Source organism: Orbicella faveolata, unplaced genomic scaffold, assembly GCF_042242905.1.
Source record: "Orbicella faveolata isolate gen_17 unplaced genomic scaffold, um_ofav_v1 contig_35, whole genome shotgun sequence".
In the NCBI taxonomy this organism is placed as follows: Eukaryota; Metazoa; Cnidaria; class Anthozoa; order Scleractinia; family Merulinidae; genus Orbicella; species Orbicella faveolata.
In genome coordinates this window covers 25,601,300-25,624,055 of record NW_028301564.1, presented here as the reverse complement: position 1 = coordinate 25,624,055, position 22,756 = coordinate 25,601,300, and the positions used below count along the sequence as shown (strand labels likewise).

At 39.5% G+C, this 22,756-nt stretch overlaps 1 protein-coding gene across 5 annotated transcripts in view; it reads left to right on the top strand.

Annotated features, from left to right (window-relative positions):
• The window catches only part of LOC149104018 (uncharacterized), a 45,920-nt gene that overhangs the window by 13,961 nt on the left and 9,203 nt on the right, over positions 1 to 22,756 (top strand). For 3 of the 5 annotated variants that reach the window (XM_089273587.1, XM_089273586.1, XM_089273589.1), the window contains exons 2-16: positions 10,729 to 11,031; positions 11,722 to 11,887; positions 13,164 to 13,314; positions 14,371 to 14,438; positions 15,431 to 15,580; positions 16,104 to 16,227; positions 17,540 to 17,586; positions 17,890 to 17,950; positions 18,337 to 18,401; positions 18,755 to 18,896; positions 19,251 to 19,511; positions 20,248 to 20,461; positions 20,569 to 20,654; positions 21,000 to 21,179; positions 21,680 to 22,735. In XM_089273587.1, the coding sequence (XP_089129713.1) occupies positions 10,736 to 11,031; positions 11,722 to 11,887; positions 13,164 to 13,314; positions 14,371 to 14,438; positions 15,431 to 15,580; positions 16,104 to 16,227; positions 17,540 to 17,586; positions 17,890 to 17,950; positions 18,337 to 18,401; positions 18,755 to 18,896; positions 19,251 to 19,511; positions 20,248 to 20,461; positions 20,569 to 20,654; positions 21,000 to 21,179; positions 21,680 to 22,735 (3,067 nt within the window). In that variant the 5' untranslated portion in view covers positions 10,729 to 10,735. Of the gene's footprint in view, positions 1 to 10,699; positions 11,032 to 11,721; positions 11,888 to 13,163; positions 13,315 to 14,370; positions 14,439 to 15,430; positions 15,581 to 16,103; positions 16,228 to 17,539; positions 17,587 to 17,889; positions 17,951 to 18,336; positions 18,402 to 18,754; positions 18,897 to 19,250; positions 19,512 to 20,247; positions 20,462 to 20,568; positions 20,655 to 20,999; positions 21,180 to 21,679; positions 22,736 to 22,756 lie in introns of all 5 variants that reach the window. The other 2 variants (XM_089273590.1, XM_089273588.1) reach the window with 2 other exon arrangements.

The following is a 22,756-nucleotide window of genomic DNA, read 5'->3' as shown; positions in this document are numbered from 1 at the left end:
GAATGCAACGGGACCTAAGATATTCTGTCAAGCTTAGTGAAAAGACAAAAAAAAAAATTAAGATAAATCATAAATATGAACGAAATATGTATTTGTTATAAATCCTAGGAAACTTAAGCTTTAACAAAATGATAATTTTTCAGTCGGTTTAATTCATTGTGATCAGATGCTGAGCCAGAAATCTAAATCACTTGAAATAGCCTGTTTTCCGCCATCTACACCCTTTTTTTTTTGAGAACAGTGGCACCACACGGGCCAATTCTTAAAAACAATTGTTGCAATAATTAAGAAGACGCTTTGCTGCGTGTACCCAGGCAGTCGTTATACTGAGAAGCAATAGCTATATTGCAATTGAGCTAAATGTTCTGCATTTAAAGTTGTACGAAATTCAATCGAATTGATGTGCTTAAGTTATTCTGCTTTTGCTTGCATTTCTTGGAATCGATTAATAGCTTATTACTCGTTTGCAAGTCTTTCGGGTGTGAAATGAGTCAAGGTATTTATATCTACCTATAAACGTTGCAGTCTATTTTCCTTAGCCTTTGTCGTTGTTATTTGCGTTTCTCGAGCAAGCGAGACATTTTGAATTTCATAGCTATGGTGATGCGTGACATACACCTACGAACGCGGTTGTCGAAATTATATACTTATCTCGTGACTTTCAGCCCATTTAGAAGTTAAAGTATTAGGAAAAGTGCTTATGTAAATGCTTGTTTGTTCAGTACAGATAATCAGTCGCCTAGATAGCCAAAGTAAGTTCAGATGTTTACAATATTTTCCGGCCGCAATGTACGCGTACCGCGGAGGTACACCAACATGGCGGTTCCATGGTCTCCGTAAATTTGTGCAAAATATTTCGACGAATATCTGAGCTTGGGAAAACGCACAGAAATTAAACGTCGAGGAGTGTCATCTTTGTTAATCTCCTATAACATCACAATTTCTTGATTTTATCCACTAAATGGTTTTCGAATAAATTTTTTATTGCGTCAGGATTGCGTGACAGTGCAAGCCAAGAATTGTTTTGTTGGGGTCACTGACATACATTAGTTTCTTTCAGCTTAAATGTACAATAATTCGCTACATGAGTTTCACTCTTGTTAAGACACATAACTCTGTTACAGGCAAATAACGAGAGAATATCGTTTAGTTCCAGATTTTATCTTTATTATACTTTACGAAGTTTCTCAGAGCATTTTACTTAGGTGTACTCGAACAGATGAATTCGTAAACAAATTCTCTAACCTTTCTGCTCTTGTTGCTCAGACGTTCTTGAGCTCGTGCTGGGATTCTGCTTGGTTCACGATCACGTCTAAAAATACGAAGACGCTTCTGAAGATGCTTTTTATCAAGTTGAAGAGTTGATAGCCCCGGTTGATGGCTCCTTTGGTATAACGTGATTCATGATTCACTCGAAATGTTCGCTCGTAAATTGATATCTCGTAAGGCTTGCAGCGACCCGTTCCGAAAACGCTTAACGTCCTTTAGCGTTGGTCTACCTTGAACAGTGTGCTCGTTTATATGTGATTTCATCGCCCTAGAAGTCATGGAATCCGTGCTAACTCTTCTCCACGACAACCTCTGTAAATTCCATGCGCTGTACGCATGCACAGGTGGCGCATGCGCTTTAGAGACCAGACGGCTATTTGTGACTGAACGCAGAAAAAAAACAGAGCCGAAATTTAAACCTAGGCCTCACTGCCTGGGTAATAAACACCAGCATAGGTCAATTATAGCGCGAATTGTGTGAGCTAACGCAGTGTTACATTCACAAACTTTGCTGGACTTCACCGATGCAAACCGGCTGTTTTTCATTTTGGGTAGAAAATTGATTGTCATAGTAAAAATTGAATGCCATAGTAAAGAAATGTAAACCTCTGTTATACTCTTCATCAGGAGCCATAATCGGGGACGGAGACCATAATCGGGCACCATTTCTAGTATAGCAGGCGAACAGGCTCCCGGCGAGGACGGAAAAAAATTTCGGCGAGCGCGAAACGGAAGAATTCGGAGAGCAAAGCGATCGGGGCGGGGAACGGCTATTTGATTAGCTCGATTAGAACTGTTTGCAAGTACCGAAAATGTAGCTTCTTGACAGGTCATTGACTGATTTGTTACAGGCCTATCACCAAGGGCGGATAGGCACATCAAAAACAAAGTCTACAGGCTCCCCTGTCTCCGCCCCGATCGCTTTGCTCTCTCTCTTCTGTTTCGCGCGCGCCGTAATTTTTTCCGTCCTCGCCGGGAGCCTGTTCGCAGCCTAGGGCTGTCCCTATGATATGGGACAATTTTTCTATTTTTAGAACAAACTGCGCCATCATGTGTGGCACACGCGCGTACATGCTGCGAGGATTTTTGCGGATGTAGCGCGGGGAAATGGCTGCCGAAATTCCCGAAATGTTTGATGCTTTTGGCCCACAACTAAATACGTTCATGTCTGTTGGAATTTTACTTCAGTATTTTCGTCGTAAGCTGCTCCAGTTTGAGTGAAGTAAGCCAGTGTCGAATTAACTGAAGTTATGTCCCGCTTTATATCACTGATCAAGTTGTGTTCAGCTGCTTCTTTTACAAGAGCTCCACATTACTCCACTCCAAGTTTCACATATGTTGAAGATTAACAGCTTTTCCATAACGAAGCAAAAAAACTAGTTGGATATATTTGGATATAGCAGCGTTTCAGGACTTCAAAGTTTCCCTCCTCTTACTACACGCTTGCGAGGATTTCGTCAGAGTCTATCTTAACCGAAAAGTAAAAAAAAAAAAATAAAAAAATAATAATAATTGCAAGTTTGAGTTTCGCCTGAATTGTAAGCAACGCTTGATGTTTTATCAAGGCCCAATATGTGAAAATAAAGTTTATGTCTGTAGATACTGCTCAGTTTTGTTTGGGTAAAAATCCAATAAATTGTGTGTTGTCGATGAATAAGAGCGCCCGCCGATGGGTGTTTGTACAGTCAGTAAAACATGACAAATTGGACTTCCGCACTTTCGTGTGAAAACGTACATCGAAGTCATATAATATCTCTAGCTTTTAAATATGTTTAAGGTTGATAAATGTTTGAGAACATATTATAACATAACTAAAGCAAAGCGCGCGCTCTGATTGGTTAATTTAGCGTCTACTATTTGTCCATGGGTGTACGCTGCTGACGTGTGTGCTAATGTTTACAAAGCAAATCTTTTGACAGACATTGTTTCCAAAGTAATGGCCGACGTCCTTCTCCCAGAAATTGGAAACTGTCTTCACAGTTGTGTGAAGATGAAACTTTATCGAGTTACTGGTGTGCAGTCGGTTGTTATGAATGAATTTTCGCGCGCTTGTTTTCTCTTGTCATGTAAGACTACACGAACATTTTTTTGTGATATAGCTCAATAAAAGGACTTCTGTTGTTCCAATGTCTCGATGTTATGTTATAAAACAAATGGTAAACGCCATAGGGTGCACTATTGAGTTATGGATGCACTTGGGAGGTTTACTAAGCACTCAAGAAGCTACAGTCGCACGAGGCGATAGCCGAGTGCCACTCTTACGCTTCTTTCGTGCTTAGCAACCTCCCGCGTGCATCCATTTAACAAATAGATTCCATGTTGCCGTGCGTCTGTTCAGTAATAGATCACAGATGACGTAAAAATGTGGTAAGAACAAAAAAGTGCCACACGAGGCGATAGCCGAGTGTGTCACTGATATTCTTACCACATTTTGACGTCTTCTGTGATCTATTACTGAACAGACGCACGGCAACATGGAATCTATTTGTTTTATATAATAACGGAACAAACTACTACAGATATAGCTTTTTTCAATTCAAAATCTCTCAACATAACTCGAAAGCCGTCCTTTGCCCACTTTGGCGAACACGAGAAAAGCCATTCGACGTAATCTATTGTCTATACAAATTGAAGCAATTTCATTGGTTGCCATGCGTAGCAAAGAATTGTGATTGGTCCAGGAAAATCACGCCACTGTCAAACTTGACTCCAGCGTCGCTTCTCGTGGAATGAAAACTTACAGCGAAAGCAGAATTGAACTGCGAAATCTACAAATCTTAAAGAAAATGCTGGTTAAGTCAAGTCAGTTTTGGTCATCAGAGCAGCCCTGTGAGCCGAAAAGCTTGGATGTTGCCTCGAATATTGCAGGAGTTCAAAAACTACGCTCGGAAAAATTGCGGCTGCGGTCAACCTGGAGCATCGGGTAGAATGCCTGGACATTATTAATTATTCATGACCGGCGAAGCGGCAAATTTGAATGTTTGCGTGTCGTGAAATGCCCTGATTAAGAGAAGAAAGGGTCCAAATTGGCCCAATGGCGTTGATAAAACTTACTGTTCTGGTTTCCAGGAGTTAAAACTTCAACTTTCACGCGCGGCTTTTTGAAGAAGAAGGTTGAATCTTCAATTTAAGCCGTTAAGTAAGTTGATATATGAGGTATAAGGAGTAGCTTTTTGCTCTTGAAAATGGGCAAAAATTGGCCATTTTTTGTATGGGGACCGTTTTCAGAAGCAATTTTCAGACCATCTAAACCGGCCTTCCTAATTTTCACGCACGGCAAATGAAAGATGGCTTTTTACTGAAACAAAACCCGTTTCAAATTTGAAAATCGGTCCACAGGAACCTGTAGCTTTTTGAGTTTGAAAACTTCTTGTTGGAGTTGCATTTGAAAATGGCGCGTCTTCGATGGAAGAGCTATTGTGTTAAGCACACGTCTGTATAACAATGGCTGTCAAAACTAAACAATACCCATTCAAGAAAACCACTTGACTGTAACTGAAATATTCATTACCGCGAATTTCAAAAGTATGCTGTCGGCGCAGCTGATTCATTCGAAAACCTGTTGCTCAATGAACATGGAAAGCGAAATCGTAAGTGATCGGGAGCTCTTTTCAGAGCTCTTCGAAACCCCGATCCATCCCCTGCTGATCAACATAGTACCTCCGTTCGTCAATGAAAGCAATGGCATATTTCAATTTCAACTGAATGGCGAAGCTCTTTGGAGATGGAGAGAAGTTTGTGGACAGCCGAACACAGTGTTTGCGCTTCTGCAATTAAGTATTCTGCCTCTTGGCTATCGATTGACAGAATCTGCTGGAGAGCGCGTAGGAAAAGCGTTGGCTGAAAGCATCAGGCGGTTTTGGAGAAAGACGCAACACGTCAAAAGCACGAAACCCATCTGTTTATCTTCCATCGGAAGATAAACAGATGGGATGCATGTACTAGTCTCCTGCTTGTTGAAAAGCGCCAGGAAGCTCTAAAATGTTGTCAACGACAGTCCCGCAGCTATGTAAAAAGAGACACAAATTTCTGGTGTGATGGAGGCAAGCAAGAATCGGCAAAGAAAGTGCCTCGGATTTCAGCTGTAGAAAAACCAAGAGAAGATGTCCTGACAACCCCTAATGCCACTGAAGATCCTCAGAAGAAGACCATTACCCAGTCAGTGGATGAGTTGAAAAAGCTGAAAATTGGTGATCTCATTCAACTCCTTAACGAACTCATAGGACATAAACCTAGTCTTCCCAAAAAACCAAGGAAACCTGATCTTATTTCTAAGATAACTGAGATAGCCAATCTAAGGTCAAACTAACTAATAACCCTGGAAAAGATCAAACACAAATTTAAGTTTTAAGGGGAAAATTTTTTGAACAAACAAATAATTATTATTGTACAGCAATTCAAGTTTTAAAGCAAGAAATAGGTATTATGAAAGATATGCTGTAAATACAACAATTTAGAAACAAGAAGTGACATTAAGCTTAACTTCAAACACTTACGATATGTTTGAGGCAAGAACAATCTTAATGTACAATCGTAGCTATATTAATAAAAAGAGGTTGAAAATATTCTTGAAGAAATAATATTCTTTTGTAACAAGTAGTCAAGATCGATTAAATTTGATTACTAGGCAAAGTAAGACATTGCTCACTCACCTAATCACTTTTCCAACTACTTTCCCATTTCAGATACAGCAAACATTTTTATAAAACAAGTTGTTATTGTTTGACCTCAGAACACAGCATACATGTTCATGTAACAAGAAATTCTTATTGTTTGACCTCAGAATACAGCAGACATGTTCATGAAACGAGAAATTCTTATTGTTTGACCTCAGAATACAGCAAATATGTTTATCAAACAAGAAATTATTATTGTTTGACTTCAGAATACAGCAAATATGTTTATCAAACAAGAAATTCTTATTGTTTGACCTCAGCATATAGCACATATGTTTCTGAAAAACGAAATTATAATAATTGTTTGACCTTAGAATACAGCAAACATTTTTATGAAACAAGAACTTCTGAGTTATTGTTTGACCACAGAATACAGCAAATATGTTTATGAAACAAAAAATAATCATTGTTTCACCACAGAATACAGCTGATATTTTTGTGAAACGAGAAATCCTGAATTATTGTTTGACCTCGGATACAGCAAATATGTTTACGAAACAAGAAATTACCTCAATTATAGCCTTTGCTCTTCCCTTGCAACAGGCGATACGAAGGAAGCCATCTTAAATTAAGAGATGCGCATGAACGTGGCATAATGAAACGCTGCTACATTATATCGCCGGCTGGATGATCCTGAATCACCACCACCACCACCTCCACCGCCTTTAAAGCGACAAAATGCCCTTTGGGGTAAAAAGCTTCTGGAAGGTTTGAACCCCAAAGGACATGTTGACTAACATTTTAGTCGACATTTTCGGGAGGCTTTTCGGCCTCCCTCATGACTAACCAATGAGAATTTTACCTTTGGCCTACTAAAGAAATGCAAAGGCATATAAAGCGCGAGGACAGAGGTAGACAATGTATAGCGTAAGACAATATTTTTTGTAATCCTGCGTAGCAGACGTCTTCTCTTCAAGGAAGAAAGGCGAACGAAGAGCTTGTGATACGCAGACAAAGAGAACAGCACGGGAACCGACCAGCGCGCAGTTGTTTTGCTTAAACGAAAGAACCAATTATTTTTATTCCTATCAAAGTTTTAGGGGATTTCAAGGCGAATAAAGTAAAGTAAACATCGCCAATTACTTTAAAAAAACTTCAAAGAGGCCAGCGAGTTATTGTGTGACAACAACAGCGCGAAGACTCGTGTCAATCGGTCAGATTTTTTTGAGAAACTCGGCTTTCAAGACCAGATCTTTAGCAAAGAAACAATTATTTTTATTCCTAGCAAAGTTTTAGGGGATTTCAAGGCGAATAAAGTAAGGTAAGCATCGCCAATTACTGAAAAACTTCAAAGAGGCCAGCGAGTTATTGTGTGACAACAACAGCGCGAAGACTCGTGTCAATCGGTCAGATTTTTTTGAGAAACTCGGCTTTCAAGACCAGATCTTTAGCAAAGAAACAATTATTTTTATTCCTAGCAAAGTTTTAGGAGATTTCAAGGCGAATAAAGTAAGGTAAACATCGCCAATTACTGAAAAACTTCAAAGAGGCCAGCGAGTTATTGTGTGACAACAACAGCGTGAAGACTCGTGTCAATCGGTCAGATTTTTTTGAGAAACTCGGCTTTCAAGCCCAGATCTTTAGCAAAGAAACAATTATTTTTATTCCTAGCAAAGTTTTAGGGGATTTCAAGGCGAATAAAGTAAGGTAAACATCGCCAATTACTGAAAAACTTCAAAGAGGCGAGCAAGTTATTGTCAACAACAGCGTGAAGACTCGTGTCAATCGGTCAGATTTTTTTGAGAAACTCGGCTTTCAAGCCCAGATCTTTAGCAAAGAAACAATTTTTTTTATTCCTTGCAAAGTTTTAGGGGATTTCAAGGCGAATAAAGTAAGGTAAACATCGCCAATTACTGAAAAACTTCAAAGAGGCGAGCAAGTTATTGTCAACAACAGCGTGAAGACTCGTGTCAATCGGTCAGATTTTTTTGAGAAACTCGGCTTTCAAGCCCAGATCTTTAGCAAAGAAACAATTTTTTTTATTCCTTGCAAAGTTTTAGGGGATTTCAAGGCGAATAAAGTAAGGTAAACATCGCCAATTACTGAAAAACTTCAAAGAGGCCAGCGAGTTATTATGTGACAACAACAGCGTGAAGACTCGTGTCAATCGGTCAGATTTTTTTGAGAAGCTCGGCTTTCAAGACCAGATCTTTAGCAAAGAAACAATTCTTTTTATTCCTTGCAAAGTTTTAGGGGATTTCAAGGCGAATAAAGTAAGGGAAACATCGCCAATTACTGAAAAATTTCGAAGAGGCGAACGAGTTATTGTGTGACAACAATCTTCGAAGTTTTTGTCACAGAATAATTCGCTCGCGTGAAGATAAGAGTGTTATTCCGTGGATAATTATTCTCCGGAACTTCACACCAAAACCATGCTATACATCTAAAATCTCATTTAGACTATCAGATAGTCTAAATCTGTGCTATTTGGAATGTATGTTTACGTGGTACGAACATGTACGAACGTGTATGTAGGTGGTACGAAAATGGGTGGTACGAAAAGACGTTGGTACGAAAAACCCGGATACATGTAATGGCCTATGGTAAAAATCGGATGCAAATATCCATTACAAGTCCAACGCTTGAAATAGCCAGCTTGAAATACGCGATATCGGAAACAATAGAATAAAGAATAACTTTCGAGGCCTTTGTTTCTTAGCCCCGCCTTGACAAGTTAATGAGCTAAGGCAGTATTCCCTTCGGAGGAAAGCGTACGTGATCTTTGACCAATCAGAGCGTCCCTGTTTACGCTTCGCTGCTAATATAACAGACCTATAATTTTTATTCGACTGCAAGTAAATGTCCCGAGAACAATAGGCATTCTACGCGATGAGGCCATTCGATTCGAGTTTTGAATGAAAGGAGGGTTTAGTGATGGTGGAAATTTGTGTCCTCTGTGATTGGTGATTCTCAAATCAGTTTGAAATAGTGTCGGAGACACCTTCTAGCTGCGATACAGTTGGCCGTGAGCTGTAGTGAGCTATACTTTGCTCGCTGCTGTGCCCTGAAACGGACTGGAACATTCGCATGGGAAAGCGAGGTTATGTGATTATTTTAACTGATTTTAAGAAGTGGTTTTGATGTTTTATTCCTGACAATCACTGTGTCAACAATTATTTTGAGACTGAAAAAAGTTCAATGTTTTAAATAAATTAATCTCATAAACATTTTGTTTATTGGGTTTGTTAAATTCGAGATAAAGCAATGGTTCTCGGCTTACCAAGACTAATTTTTAATTTGTGTTTGGTTTAGTCTCGCTCGACTGCCGACTGAGACAGCTCGAGTATTTTTTCTGAGTCATTTTCTAAAACAGAAACGGCTTTATCTTTCTTCTTCCTGCTAGACTATGCCTCTGGTAGCTGTTCAATGCCTGGACAAGACTTTCTTGTACCTTACCTTTTGCCCACTCATGTAAAATATTATCTAAATTCTCAAAACTTTCCGCCATTTTAAAACACAGGGGGAAAAACTTTGAAATGATGACGTCAATCGTGCATCTGTCCTCTAATAGATCATAGGCAAGAACCAATCAAAATGCAAGAATAACTTGGGTTATTATATAAAACTCAATAGTACACGCTATGGCGTTTACCATTTGTTAATTAAAAGCTTAGCTAAAAATATGTGAATACAGCAGAAATAATCAGCAAGGTCACGATGACGCTTTCTTTAATCAACTCGAACAACGATTTCGATTTTATAAAAGAGGTAAAAAACGTTCTCTGGTAAAATTGTTTCAAATTGTGAGCTTTCAACAGCCAGTCTGCTGTCTTCGACGGACAAAAATGAAATGATTTCATTTTTGTCCGTTGAAGACAGCAGACTCGCTGTTGAAAGCTCACAATTTTAAACAATTTTACCAGAGAACGTTTTTTACCTCTTTTATAATGAATCCTGGTATCAGATCTTCAATATTTTTAAGATTTCGATTTTGCTGGCTGAGTTATCAAAACTCCTTGCCTATTTCATTTTCGCAGTGTAAAATTTCACTATGTTAAAGAATCACACATGATGTTAGTAGCCTTTTGGCGTTGGTGAAAATTGTTGTAGCATCTCAGCACAAAAGACAACGAAAGATTTGAAAGTGCACGCGCTGCACTATGCAAATGAGCTACTTATTGCACGCGTCAGACTTTCCTTTCAGTTCAAAAACTTTCCAACTCGCCAAACAAACCGAAAAAATAAGAAATTATCAAAAACAGGGTTTGGTTATGATTAAGCATTGCTTGGGAAACTTACAAATTAACTCGATATCAGAGTAAAGAGTTTTCTTACATACTTAATTTTTCTTTACAGAACAAACGCAAATTCTTACTCGTACAACTAGCGCGAGCAGATATTCATTCACTGCGCAAAATTGCGCAAAAGTCTTGTTTTCGACCCTAAAAAACTCACCTTTTCCATTAGCTCAGAGCATAAAACTACATATAAGAGCCCTGGTTCTTATTCCCTGCCTTATTCCCTGCCATCGTTGTGAAAAATCGGCAAGAGAATATCACCATTTGGTCAGGCAACGTGACAGCGTCCACGCGAGAGCCCTCGACATGTGCGTGGATCCGCGCGGCTATATGACGTCAGGATGGCGCAATTTGTCTAAACATGATAGAAAAATTGTCCCATATCATAGGTGCGCGCGGATCCTAAGACTTACGGTCTCCGTCCCCGATTATGGCTCCTGTCTTCATTTAGTTTATTCCTGTCTCCTTCAGTCACACGGTAGTGGATTTAACCTCTATTTCGTACTTAATTTATAGTCTGTAATCTGTTTTCGAACACGTTGCAGTTCTACAATGAGTAGCAGAGGCCGTGGCCGGTGTGCAGCAAGCTTCCAAAGTACGGGGTCTGAAGATGAAGGATGTGGAGTTGAACTGGGAAAAAGGAAACGAAAACCACGAAATAAAAAACACATCCAGGAAAAAAGATTCGTTATTCATCCCGACAACCTATGCGGTACGACAAGATCCGAGTTATATCAAGCGCAGAAAAACATTAACGGCTGTACAACGATACCAATAGAAGACGGCAAATCTGAAAGAGAAATACGAGATATACTCGTGGCAAAATTGCCAAAGCTAGAAGGCAAGCGGTAAGACATAGTGATAATACAGATTAAATGCCGTTATTTACATGTATTAACCTTGCCATGACGCATACAAAATACTTAAGTATAGTCAGTGTTCAGACACCTAGACACATCATCTTAGATCCGATCGCGCGAGGCTACAATTTGCAAGAGTGGTCGAATTGAATTGGGTACAGAAACATCGACTGAGACCGACAAACGCTAATGTTTTCCTATGTTTTCACAAGTGTGTCGGGTCATCTCATCTATGGTTTTCTTTTAATCCAAGTTCGACATCATTTTATGCGAGTGGTAATATGAGTGTCTACAATTTAGCAACTTCTCCCACAATGCTTCAAGAAAGTTCTTCGTAGTTGCAGTCACCAGCTACCTTTTCATTTAGTTTTTTCAGCCCGGTTTTGACATTGCTAGCTTATGATATTTTTTGCAACTTAATCGAATTCTGAAGGCATTGAAGAATGGAAAAATTTCGTGTAACAAATGAGCATGGTAAAAAGACCATGCCCACCCCCCCCCCCCAAAAAGCAAAAACATAAACAAAAACAAGAAAACAGCAACAACAACAGCAGGGAAATAATACCCGGACAAAAGGACACCCCTCTCCTCCCGCTCAGTATCAAGGGCTCTGGCGAGTATCGTGATCTTACTTCAGCGTCAAAATAATCTCCTTTTCTCGTTTTTGAACGTTTTCAGCTTCCAGTTTTTCACTAAAGGAAAGACAAGAAATTATTTTTGTCCATGCTCACGTGAATGTGACGATGAAACACATGTGGAAAACCCCATCTCAGAATGGAATGGAAAGAACGTAAAGAAGATGACGAGAGGAAACAGAGTTGTATACATTCTCTGCCTATGTAAGGTACAAATGTTTTTCTCCAGTCTTTTCTCAAGCACAGTTGTTGCTGCCAGGGTAACAACTAATTGTTTTGTGTCACTGCCATGCATTACTGTCGCCGCCATGTTCTAACCTAATGCAAGCAGCAGGTGAGAAGCAAACAGTGTGTAAAACTTTCTTTGAAAGCAATATTAAATCTCGCAGCAATAGGCCATTTTATAGTTTTGTATACGGTGACCCAGTTACTGATAGCAAGGTTTGAGCTGACCTTGTGATGACAGAGATAAGATAGTAGTAAGGATGACAACAAGATAGCTTACATTTGAAAAGTAGGTAAGGTAAGGTAAAGTCTGCATGCGAGCCAAGTGGCCCATCAGGCCTGAGCTTATCCCGGTTTCTGTAGCATGAAGCGACTAGGAGTATTTCTACTCCCCCGTGGATGGGATACTAGTCCATCGCAGGGCTACCCCCAGCATTAAGTTCGCCGGTACCCATTTATACACCTGGGTGGAGAGAGGCACTGTGGGAGTTAAGTGTCTTGCCCAAGAACACAACACAATGTCCCCGGCCAGGGCTCGAGCCCGGACCGCTCGATCCGGAGACGAGCGCACTAACCATGAGGCCACCGCGCCTCCCACTACATTTGAAAAGTAACAAGGTTTGTATCATGACAAAGTCAACTCTAGCCTCGTTCTGTCCAGACTCTTAATCCACTAAGCATGAACTGAGAAATGGGCGTTCCCTTCCCAGGTTTCACGAAAAATAATTTGCCGTAAGATTACGGCTATTTTCACAGGCCCTGGCTCTCCCAAGATATAGACCCTAAATCTAATCAAATTGAAGATGCATCTCACTTTCGCATATATTGCATTAAATACTCTACTCTAAGAGAAGAGCTTTATCGAAAAATAGAAAATATCGTTCCGAATTTTAAGCATTCATCTGCATTACAAGGCACCGGCGAACTTATGACCTCTGCAAATCGTTATGTTAATATTCATTAGCAAAGTCCATTTCATCTTGCTTTGATCTACGCAATATTCTTTTAAATCAAACCTATGTAACTTGATTGCTATATCATAACCTTATTATATGTTCAGGAAAGTCATTTCCGTTTTAGCTTAAGTTATTAGTTTTAGTTTACAAGAGCTTTTGCAACACTGTATGTACTAATGGTCATGCAAATAAACCTAGTTGTTGTTGTTGTTGTCAGAGTGAAAAACGCTTTTCTTCCAATGAATCTCTGTAGGCATGCATAATAGTGACACTTCCCTCCTTTCATTGCTATGAAATATTAAAGGAGACTGCCATGACCGAGGGACACGAGGATGAAACATCGTCTTTTGGTTCAACTCAAACTGAACATGTGATACCGCAAAACGTAACTTCAGGAAGCACCAATACTTCCAGAACAGCTAAAGAAGAATTGCTTCCTCAATCTGCAAGTAGAGGTAAGTAGATAGTCCCAGACTCAAACTTTGTGCCTATCTGTAGAGTTCTATTAAATTTCTGCGACCATAGTCTAAGGCAAAGCCCAAGTATGAGACGATATAATGTGAGCCTCGTTATGAGGTAGTAAAGGCAAAACTTTTCATGGAAGCCAAGTAGCCCATCAGGCGGTTTCATCGCATGGCGGACTCAGAGGTATTTCTACGCCCCCCTGGATGAGATGCTAGTCCATCGCAGGGTTACCCCCAGCATTAAATTCGCTGGCACCCATTTATACACCTGGGTGGAGAGAGGCAATGTGCGAGCAAAGTGTCCTGCCCTAGATTATAATATAGATAAGACCCTGCGCGCGCTTTGATTGCTCAAAAAACCATGTTTTATCAGAGTATAAAACATAGCTAGGAAAATCGTGTTTTATTGTTTTTCGTCACATTACCTCTATATCATAAAGCAAATGAAGAAGCCTAAGCCGTGTATTACACTGTGATAAAACACTGCGGACATTTGAGAACACTTGAGAAATGTAGAAAACACATTTCCCTCGTGTTCTCAAATGCCCGTCGTATTTTATCACAGTGTAATACACAACTTAGGCTTCTTTATTTGTTAAATATAACGCAATGTCCTCTGCCAAGGGTCGAACCAGGAGCGCTCAATCCAAAGACGAGCACACTAACCACGAGGCCACCGCGTCTCTTCTTTTTATGAGGTGCTTAATATTTAAGTTTTAATGAAAGACTTGGAAATTCAAACGTCCTCTGTAACAAAACAGAGAACCTTGTCTAGCTAAGACTTTGTACAACGCCAAATTTTTGCAGGGTCTTATGACTGCAGATAAAACTAGAACATCAAAAGGATGGGTAATTTTTTTTTTCTGCAACAAACAGGTCATTTATGTTGCGAAAGTTACAAAAAGAACTCGACACAATCACTTCCCAAGCTTGTAACTCGCATATTCAATTTTCTCAGTCCACAACCATAGCTATATTGAAAGATTGAGATTATAAGAGAAAATTGCATTATTAACGGTAAATTTAATACCCATTGTTTTTTTTTAGATAAACTAACTGAAGAAGAGATAACCTGTCTTGTTGACACCATCACTTTACGCGATCAGAATCAGAATGTAAGTTCTATTCCTTATGGTAACTTGAATGGTGCAGAGAATCAATGTTTATGAAGTGTGCATCCGTCAAGTTACCCAGTGGTCTCAGTCGTAGACACCACAATAGGGAGTTTTAGCAAACCACAACGGCGACGGCAACGAGAACGTCACCAAACAAAAGGTTTAATTGGCAGAACAATGGTTCTGCACGTGCGTTTTGAATCTTAGTACATTTTTTTTTGGCGCCCTCTGCAAAACAACAACGTGAAATGACGAAGCTATACGTATTTTGGAGAACGTGTACCGCAATGGCTAATTTTTCGTGTCTTCCTTTGGAATACACCATTTTGCTAATGCTAGCTCCAGTCCCTTGTGGGGGCAAAATTTGATCTATTTAATGAATTAATGAGGCCATTTTTGGCTGAGTGATCACTTCTTGCCCCTACAACGGAATGGAACTGGGAAATATTCATCAGCAAAATGGCCTATTGAACGCTATCATATATCACATATTTAGCATGAGCAGGTTTTTAGAGCGATAGGCGTACTGAACAAATCTACACAGTTGTGACATTTGAGGGTAAAATATAAATACTTTTTTTGCAAGGGGTCGTCCTCGGCGTCGCCGTCGTCATTGCTAAAACTCCCTGAAGTTGGTTAGGGAAGTTGTTTTTTTGTCAGCGTCCATTTTGTCAGCGAACAATAAAAGCATGCTCGGCTGTTTTAACATTAACGTTTATATTCGCTGCGATACTGACTTCCTATCAGTCATCAGAATTCAAAAACGAGTGATTACCACGACGTGCGCGGGCATACACAACATTGTGGGATTCTTTTAAGATATTTCGACAGAGAAATAAATGATTTTTTTCTCCTAAACAACGGATGCAATCAACTTTACGAAGCAACCGTATAAGTTTTTTCTGGGGGAGGGGGGGGGGATATCATTAGCGAACCCATCACTTACAGTGTGCGTTTTGTGACTGCAATTTTCTAAATGTTACAATTACCAGATAAGAAGAATTGATGACGATATTGATAATGATGACGATGATGACGACGACGACGACGACGACGACGACGATGATGATGATGATGATTCAGAAGAAGAGGACGCCCTGCCATCTTCACCACCAACACAACAAATGCACGCTGATGTTGAAGTACGTTTATTTTGTTAAATTAGTACTGATGTCCATTTTTTTATCCAAATCAGGAAAGCTAGCATTATGCTCATTTTCTATATTGAAACTGATATAATAAGTGGGCTCCTTTTGACCATCTGAAGTATAATTTTCTTGATATCACATTACCCTTTGCTCTTGCATTAACTTTTCTCGAAGCAATGGTCGCTTTCGAGAAATCGTCATGGCAGCTGACATACTAAATTAACGATCATTAGAAAATAGCCCAAAGGAAATACGCGTGCTGACTGGTTTAAAATCATGGTTCTATTTAACAATTAGATTATGAGCTCGAGATCTCTATCGCTTGATAATTGACGAGGGCGCAGCCCGAGTCAACCATCACGCATAGAAATCGAGAGCGAATAAAAACTTTATCTGAATCTTCTTCACAGACACTTGGAAAACTCAAAGAAACGACTGTCATTAGTGGGTCTAAATGAAAAGTTAGTTAGCAAAATGGTTATTCTGGCTCTGAACGATATATTGTTTTATTCCCCAGACTTTTGTCGAGAATCCATCCATTAACAATCCCGAAACCGTGTCAAATGGAGAATGTGCAAATGGAATCACTGCCACTCAAAATAGAATAGACCCAGACAGCGCGTACAATACACTACCGACAGGTTTGTTTTCAAGAAATTGAAGTTATTTGACCGTACTCGAATATACACGGATGAATTTTTCGCTTAATATTGATGATGGCTACCTCTGAGATTGTCCAAAAATCTATCACTGACCAACGCAATTAATTTGTGACAATCTAATATAAATTCATATTTGCCGACTTGGAGTAGAAATCTGGGTGCGAGTATAGTAAGCGAAGACTAATGGTTAGTGCCAAGAGCATGATGGGTTCCTGTACATGTTAGTGCGTTTGTAAGAGAAATGGTTAGGAAACTTGTCGTATGCTCATTTAGAAAATAGCCCAAAGAAAATACGCGTGCTGATAGGTTTCAAAATTGTGTTTCTGTTAAACAATTAGATTATGAGCTCGGTCAACTATCACACGATAGAAATCGAGAGCGAATAATCTAATTGTTTTAGTATAAATGTACAAGTATTGCAAACTTTATCTAAATCCTCTTCACAGACACCTCGAAAACGCAAAGAGGTGGCCGTCATTCTGTTAACAAGGGTACACTGCTACGCTACTCACTATCTATCGCAGAATAGATAGTGAGTAGCGTAGCAAATCAGAGAACGGCATTCGTGCATGATAGAACGCTAGTCTATTTATACTAAAACTCGATAGAAACACAGACGTAATGATGGTGCAAGGAAAGAGAATTTACATTTTGATGATCAAAGTAAACAAGTTGTTTTCTTTTTTCGTCGCGGAGGTTTATATAAGAAATAAAAATCATGCATATGTTTTCCATGTTTCTATGAAGTCATAGAAACACTCGTGGAAGTTTGGGAGAACTCGAAAAAGCTGTGGAAACACTCCCTTGTCGGCTCGTGTTCCCACAGCATTTCTCGTTCTCCCAAACTTTCACTCGTTTTTCTGTAACTCGATAAGAACACGGTACATGTTTTTTATTTCTTAAATACAAATCCCCGTAGGTTTAATGTTTTCCGTCAATAATTTAGTTATCTAGTTTCTTTAGTTGTTGTCGTTTTGAGAGTTACAACCAGAAAGATAGACCATAGTATCGGTCGGGGTTACAAGGTCCCCATTTCCTCCCCTATAAGCAGTTTTTGTGGTTTACTTGTCTGGCTGTGGTTAGCATGTTCCAGGATCATGGTAGCTGGGGGCGAGCGAGAGGAAAAACGAGGGAGACTTAGGCGAGGAAAGGAAGGGTGCGCGTAGGATATCCACGTACTTTTAACCAATGTGCTGTAATGCTTTTACCTCCTTCCGGTACTGTAAGTGTAATCAGTCACAATGCTAAACAACAACTTGACTGTGTGCCCGATTGTTTTCTCTCGGCTTAGGAAGCTATACATCATTATTTACATTGGATAGCGTTCATCAAACACAGGTAATGACTTATTAACAACAAAGCTCCATAGCCCATTTTGAAACTGTAGCGCATTACTGTCTCACAAGACCTTCTATGGTAAAAAAAATAACTTGACTTTTAATTGATTGCATACTAATTTCTGTTCTCTCATATGATGACTGCATCTATATGACTATTACTCATGGCAAAATATTACCTCCGTTGATTCTGTAGTATTCACCTTGGAACAAAAAACTATTTCTATGCAAGAATGATCATTTTTTAGTCTTGTAAACGGTCAATACATTATTTCATAATTGAGATAGACTTTCAATTTCACAGTTGGCAATCTCGTCACCACTTAATACTCCAATAGAAATGACGGGAGGCTGGAGAAACCAAGGTAAGAAACTTCGCCTTTATTTGTAGTTCTTTTCATCGATTTTAGGCATTCAAAGTTGTTTATTCTAGTTAATGCATGGGTTTAAACCTTTCAGTTGATAGAGACAGCTTTCAAGTGATAGAACAGTCAGAACTTTTTCCAAGAGCGACTAAGTTGTCAGTTAACTTATTGTCTGAGTCAACTTTATTTTTAACACTGGTTGGGTTATGATTATTATGATTGTTTGTATTGACCTTATAGAGGTTAATGCCTCCATGTTTTTCTTATTTTAAACCAGAGCTCTCGGCTATCACTATCAAAACCACCCAAAACAACATGTACCCCTAAAAGGAAAAGAACTAGGCAAGTCTCTGAACAACATTGATTCTGCTGCTTTTTTTCTGTAGAGCAAACAAGAATTGTGACTTTAGTAAAAATCTCTGACCTCACCCCAGCGTCAGGAAGCGTTGTGGTAAGACATTGCGAATTGACATGTAATAGAGGCAGTAGTTGAGGTAGTAGTTCTTGAGGCATTATTATGGCACCCAGTCATGAACGAAAAAGGTGAAGGTGAAGGTGAAGAGTAGTTGTGGCATTGGTCGTAGTTGTGTTGTCATTCAAATAAAAATCAGAATCTTTATTGATTCATTCTGTTGTTGTTCGTCCGTCGTAGTCGAAGATGACTAAAGACATCTAGTTTGTTAAATTTCTACGGTGTGTCCGGAGGTGGCTGATTCATTCTACCATGTAATTTACCAACAAATATATTCTGCAAACCTGTAGTAAAATGGTCCTCTAAATGTGAGTTTTATTGATACGTTTCAGGGTGGATACAACTTCTTCATTATTTTAGACCCCTCATCGGCTGAACGCATATCTACTGGCGAATATAAAGTGATGTTTGGCAATATTCCTCCAGTTCCTGCTAAAAGAATTAACGACAACATTCTGCAAGGAACAGTTCCTCGTGAGTGTGGTTAATATTTTGGACAGTCCAACAGATATTTGACAAATACACTCCGTTTTTCATAGGCATTTTATTCTTGTTCCACTAGTAATGTTCCTCGATTTCAATTCTAATTGCAATTTATTTTACTTATTCGTTGTCGCAAGCACTTTGTGGGGTCACTGCTTCAAGTCGAATGGGTAATGCCCCCAATTAGAAACAAATTGTTTGCTCCTATCTGATCGCAGGTAGTGTGCCATAGTATGGCACGCAGAGAAGTCGAATACTCCTTGATGACAACGGGCTTCGAGTTAAATGATCCATTAAAATAGCTGATTAAAAATAACTAAATATCCTTTTTTTTGGTTTTGGTAGCATCAGCTCGCGCCGGTGAGGTGGAGGTTAAACTGTTAAACTCTTCTGGGGAAACGGTCAGTGACCACCAGACTGACGCAGTGCTCTTCACGTACTTTGACGAAAAGAAAGACAAATTCGATGAGGAACGTCGACGGAAAAGGAAAAACTACTTGAAAGACGAAATTACCTCTACGGCGGATGCCTTTGAAATGCTGTCCTTGGTGTTCGAGGTAGTCAAGGAAGTCGAATCAGACTCGAAAGAAGGAAAGGGTCCTAATGGTGAGAATTGCTTAAGAAATTATTCTTAAAATTATCTGTTGTAATCTTCCATATTGGTAACCATCCTTGTGTTTAGGTCGTTTATCACTACCCCTTTAATTGAGTGTTTGTCTACCTCAGTAAACTCAAGTTTTGAAATTTCACTTCTTCATTTTGGATGTAACTCACTCAGCCTATATCGTGAGGTAGCTTGCGTACGTTTAGGACAATAATTATAAAAGTTTGCCACACCATAGCATTCAAGTGAACTGAATGTACATACTCCGGCAAAAGAAGCTGCCTCGCGGCTGCCAAGTGACTTGCAATTTGGGGGAAATACCTTTTTCATGGGGAAACTTCCAGTTTTGACTTTAAAATAAGCAACAGTAGATCACTCTGAAAACAAGGAACAGTGAAGAATTTTCCGACATTTTATACTCATTTATGTTCCAGGCGTGTTTGAGAAGAGAGTTGATTAATGGCCAGTTCCATATGAGATGAGCCTGCAGGGAATCATGGTAGTTATATTCATCATCTTGGACTGAATATTTGTTTTGATGAATATAACTTCTATGATTCCCTGCAGGCGCATCTCATAGAGGGAACTGACGACCATTTATGGCTGGACGACAACAACGAAGAACATTGTCAAGAAGAGCACATAGACCATGACTTAACAAAATGATTTAATAACTAACATGGAAATGTACTTTTCTTTTTTAACATGGAAATATATGAAACATTTTTTTTTTCACAGGGAATGGCAAAGCTAAAGCGCTTTATCTTCTTCGCATGATCGCAGAGTCCGCAGCAAAGATTAACGCTATGGAATTCTTCACTATTATATTCAGCACTCCCGTTGCACGAACTGTGTTTAAAAGCTTTAAAGATGAGGAGATTCTTCTGGAGGACGTAGCAAGGGAGAATGGTCATGAAGAACTGGCCCGCTTTCTACAAGAAAGACACTTAATGTACGTTTAGGGTTTAATTAATGGCAAAAAAAAAAAAATGTTGAGTTCAAGAGATTCCAATTTAATTTTCACTGTTTTTCGTTACATTTTGTCTTCGCGTTGCACAGGTATCGTGATGATGAAAATGACAGTGATGATGAAGTAGATTGGGAAGCACTTGCCAAAGCAGCAAAGGAGTACCAAAAACGGAATGGTTAGCTAGTGAATTTTTTACAAACTTTTTAAGTTTTTTTTGTATATCAATCAAACATTTTCATTTATCTACTATATATTTGGAGGCTACAAGTATGAAGTCTTTTCCTTGCTTTCTGGAGTCTCATAAAGCAACTCCGTGTCCTTTTAAGATAAGCTAAGTGTTCTCGTTTCTCGGATTTCGAATGCCGTTGTTTACAACTGGACTAAAAAAATTTTGACAACGCGTTCCACGATTCCTGACTCGAATAGTTTAAAAGGACCAAATCAACGGTTGGTTTCTATGAAAGGCGCTGGTTCAAACCCGTCTTAAAGCATTTTTTTTCTTTTCTCTTCGGTTCAACAGCTGGGAGAGAGACTACCGGAAGTACATCTTCTGAAGTTTCGAACGGCTATAGTGGGGATGTGGAAAACCTCTCCGAACACGATGAAATAGTTGAAGACTGTTTTGAAGAGCCAAAGGTGAAGCAAGAAACAACTTCTGATGCGCAGTGTCAAGAAGAAGCACATACTTTATTGTCAGAAGGTATTAGAAAAAATTTGCCCGCATGACTTTGTCGCGATGTAGACAAATTGCCGTTAGATTTGTTAGAAAACAAGCAAGACGTTGGAATCCACTTTGAAGAGCTCTTAGAGGAGTAAAAAGCAACTCCAGATGCTCAATGTTAAGAAAAAGCAAAAACCGTGTGTTTAGAGTTCGCCAGAGCTAAATTGGTAATTGAAATTGGTAGCTTTGTCAGTGTATCATTTCAAAAGTCCATTTTTTTAAAGAAAAAAACGTTTTTGGTACAAGACCGATATTTACTAAAAACTATTTTAGCAGTGGCACTATACATTGCTGATGCTAAATTCATACGGCCGTCGTCAGTAACCACACCAAACAAGGGATAAGAATAAGATATTAACGTTCAGGGAGTAAGCACCAGAAATCGCTGCGAAACAATCCCTCAGAGGTAGAAATTCAGATTATTTACAGACACATGTGTTGCAGCAACGATGTTGCAATTTTCTTTCTTTTACTTTCAGTAGAATCCGTTCCCGAGTTTAAAAGCTCCTTGCCTAAACTGTCAGATCCAATTGTTGGAAGAGAAGGGGAATGTAAAGAAATCATCGATAACCTGGCTTTGAATCGCTGGCGTGTTGGAGTCATTTCTGGGCCTTTAGGAATTGGAAAGACCTCTGTTGCTGTTGAGGTTGGACATAAACTTCTCTTAAAGGGTTGGAATGTTCGTTATCATGCCTGTAACAACCAGAACCCCAGTTCAGAACTTGGGATGCTGCTTGAAAATTATTGTCACTGCCCCAATTTGGAATCTGATTTGGTTTGCGACGACAGCAATGGAAAGTGTCCAGTTCAAGAGACATGCCGTACTCTTCTCATTTTAGACCAGCTGGAGAATATTCTTAACGATGACGAGGCAGATATAATCCCAAGGGCATTGCAACGATTTGGGGTTGACACACTTGATCAGGTCCATTTTTTACAACTATTACTCGTTACACGCAAGAGAATCGACGTCAAGGAGGATTTTGCGTTTTATCTCAAAATAGAACCCCTCAAAAGTGCAGTCGCAGTTCAATTATTACAGAGCGTCCCACAGATTACCTCAGTTGCTAATTTAGAGGTGATAGCGAAAGGCTGTGGATACAATCCACTGGCCATGATGATAGTCAGAGCCTTAATTCAGAAAGGAATATCAGAAAGTGACATCATCAGCATGTTGTCGTCACCTGATAACTTCTGGAAAAAGCTCTCCCACAACGTTGTGAGACGTCACCTCTTAAAGGAAAAGGAGACATTGGTCAACGGTGATCAATCGATGAAGCTGACTCAAAATGAGTCCTTAACATCACCTCTCTCAAGCCATGTTGAAATACAAATGATAGACCAAAAGCAAGTGACCGTTGAATTGGCGTCGATCCAAGAAACAAAGTGCACTGACGAAGATGAAATTCCTTCCGACGAAAAGGCATCTGATCCTCGCTACTGTCACTGTCGACTTTGCGTGAGTTCTGATGGAAAAAGTAGCTTCACGTTAGCTTTGGGGTCCTCAGCCTTCTTCCACGGCCTGACATTAGAAGGTAGGTGCGAGTCGTTGTGAT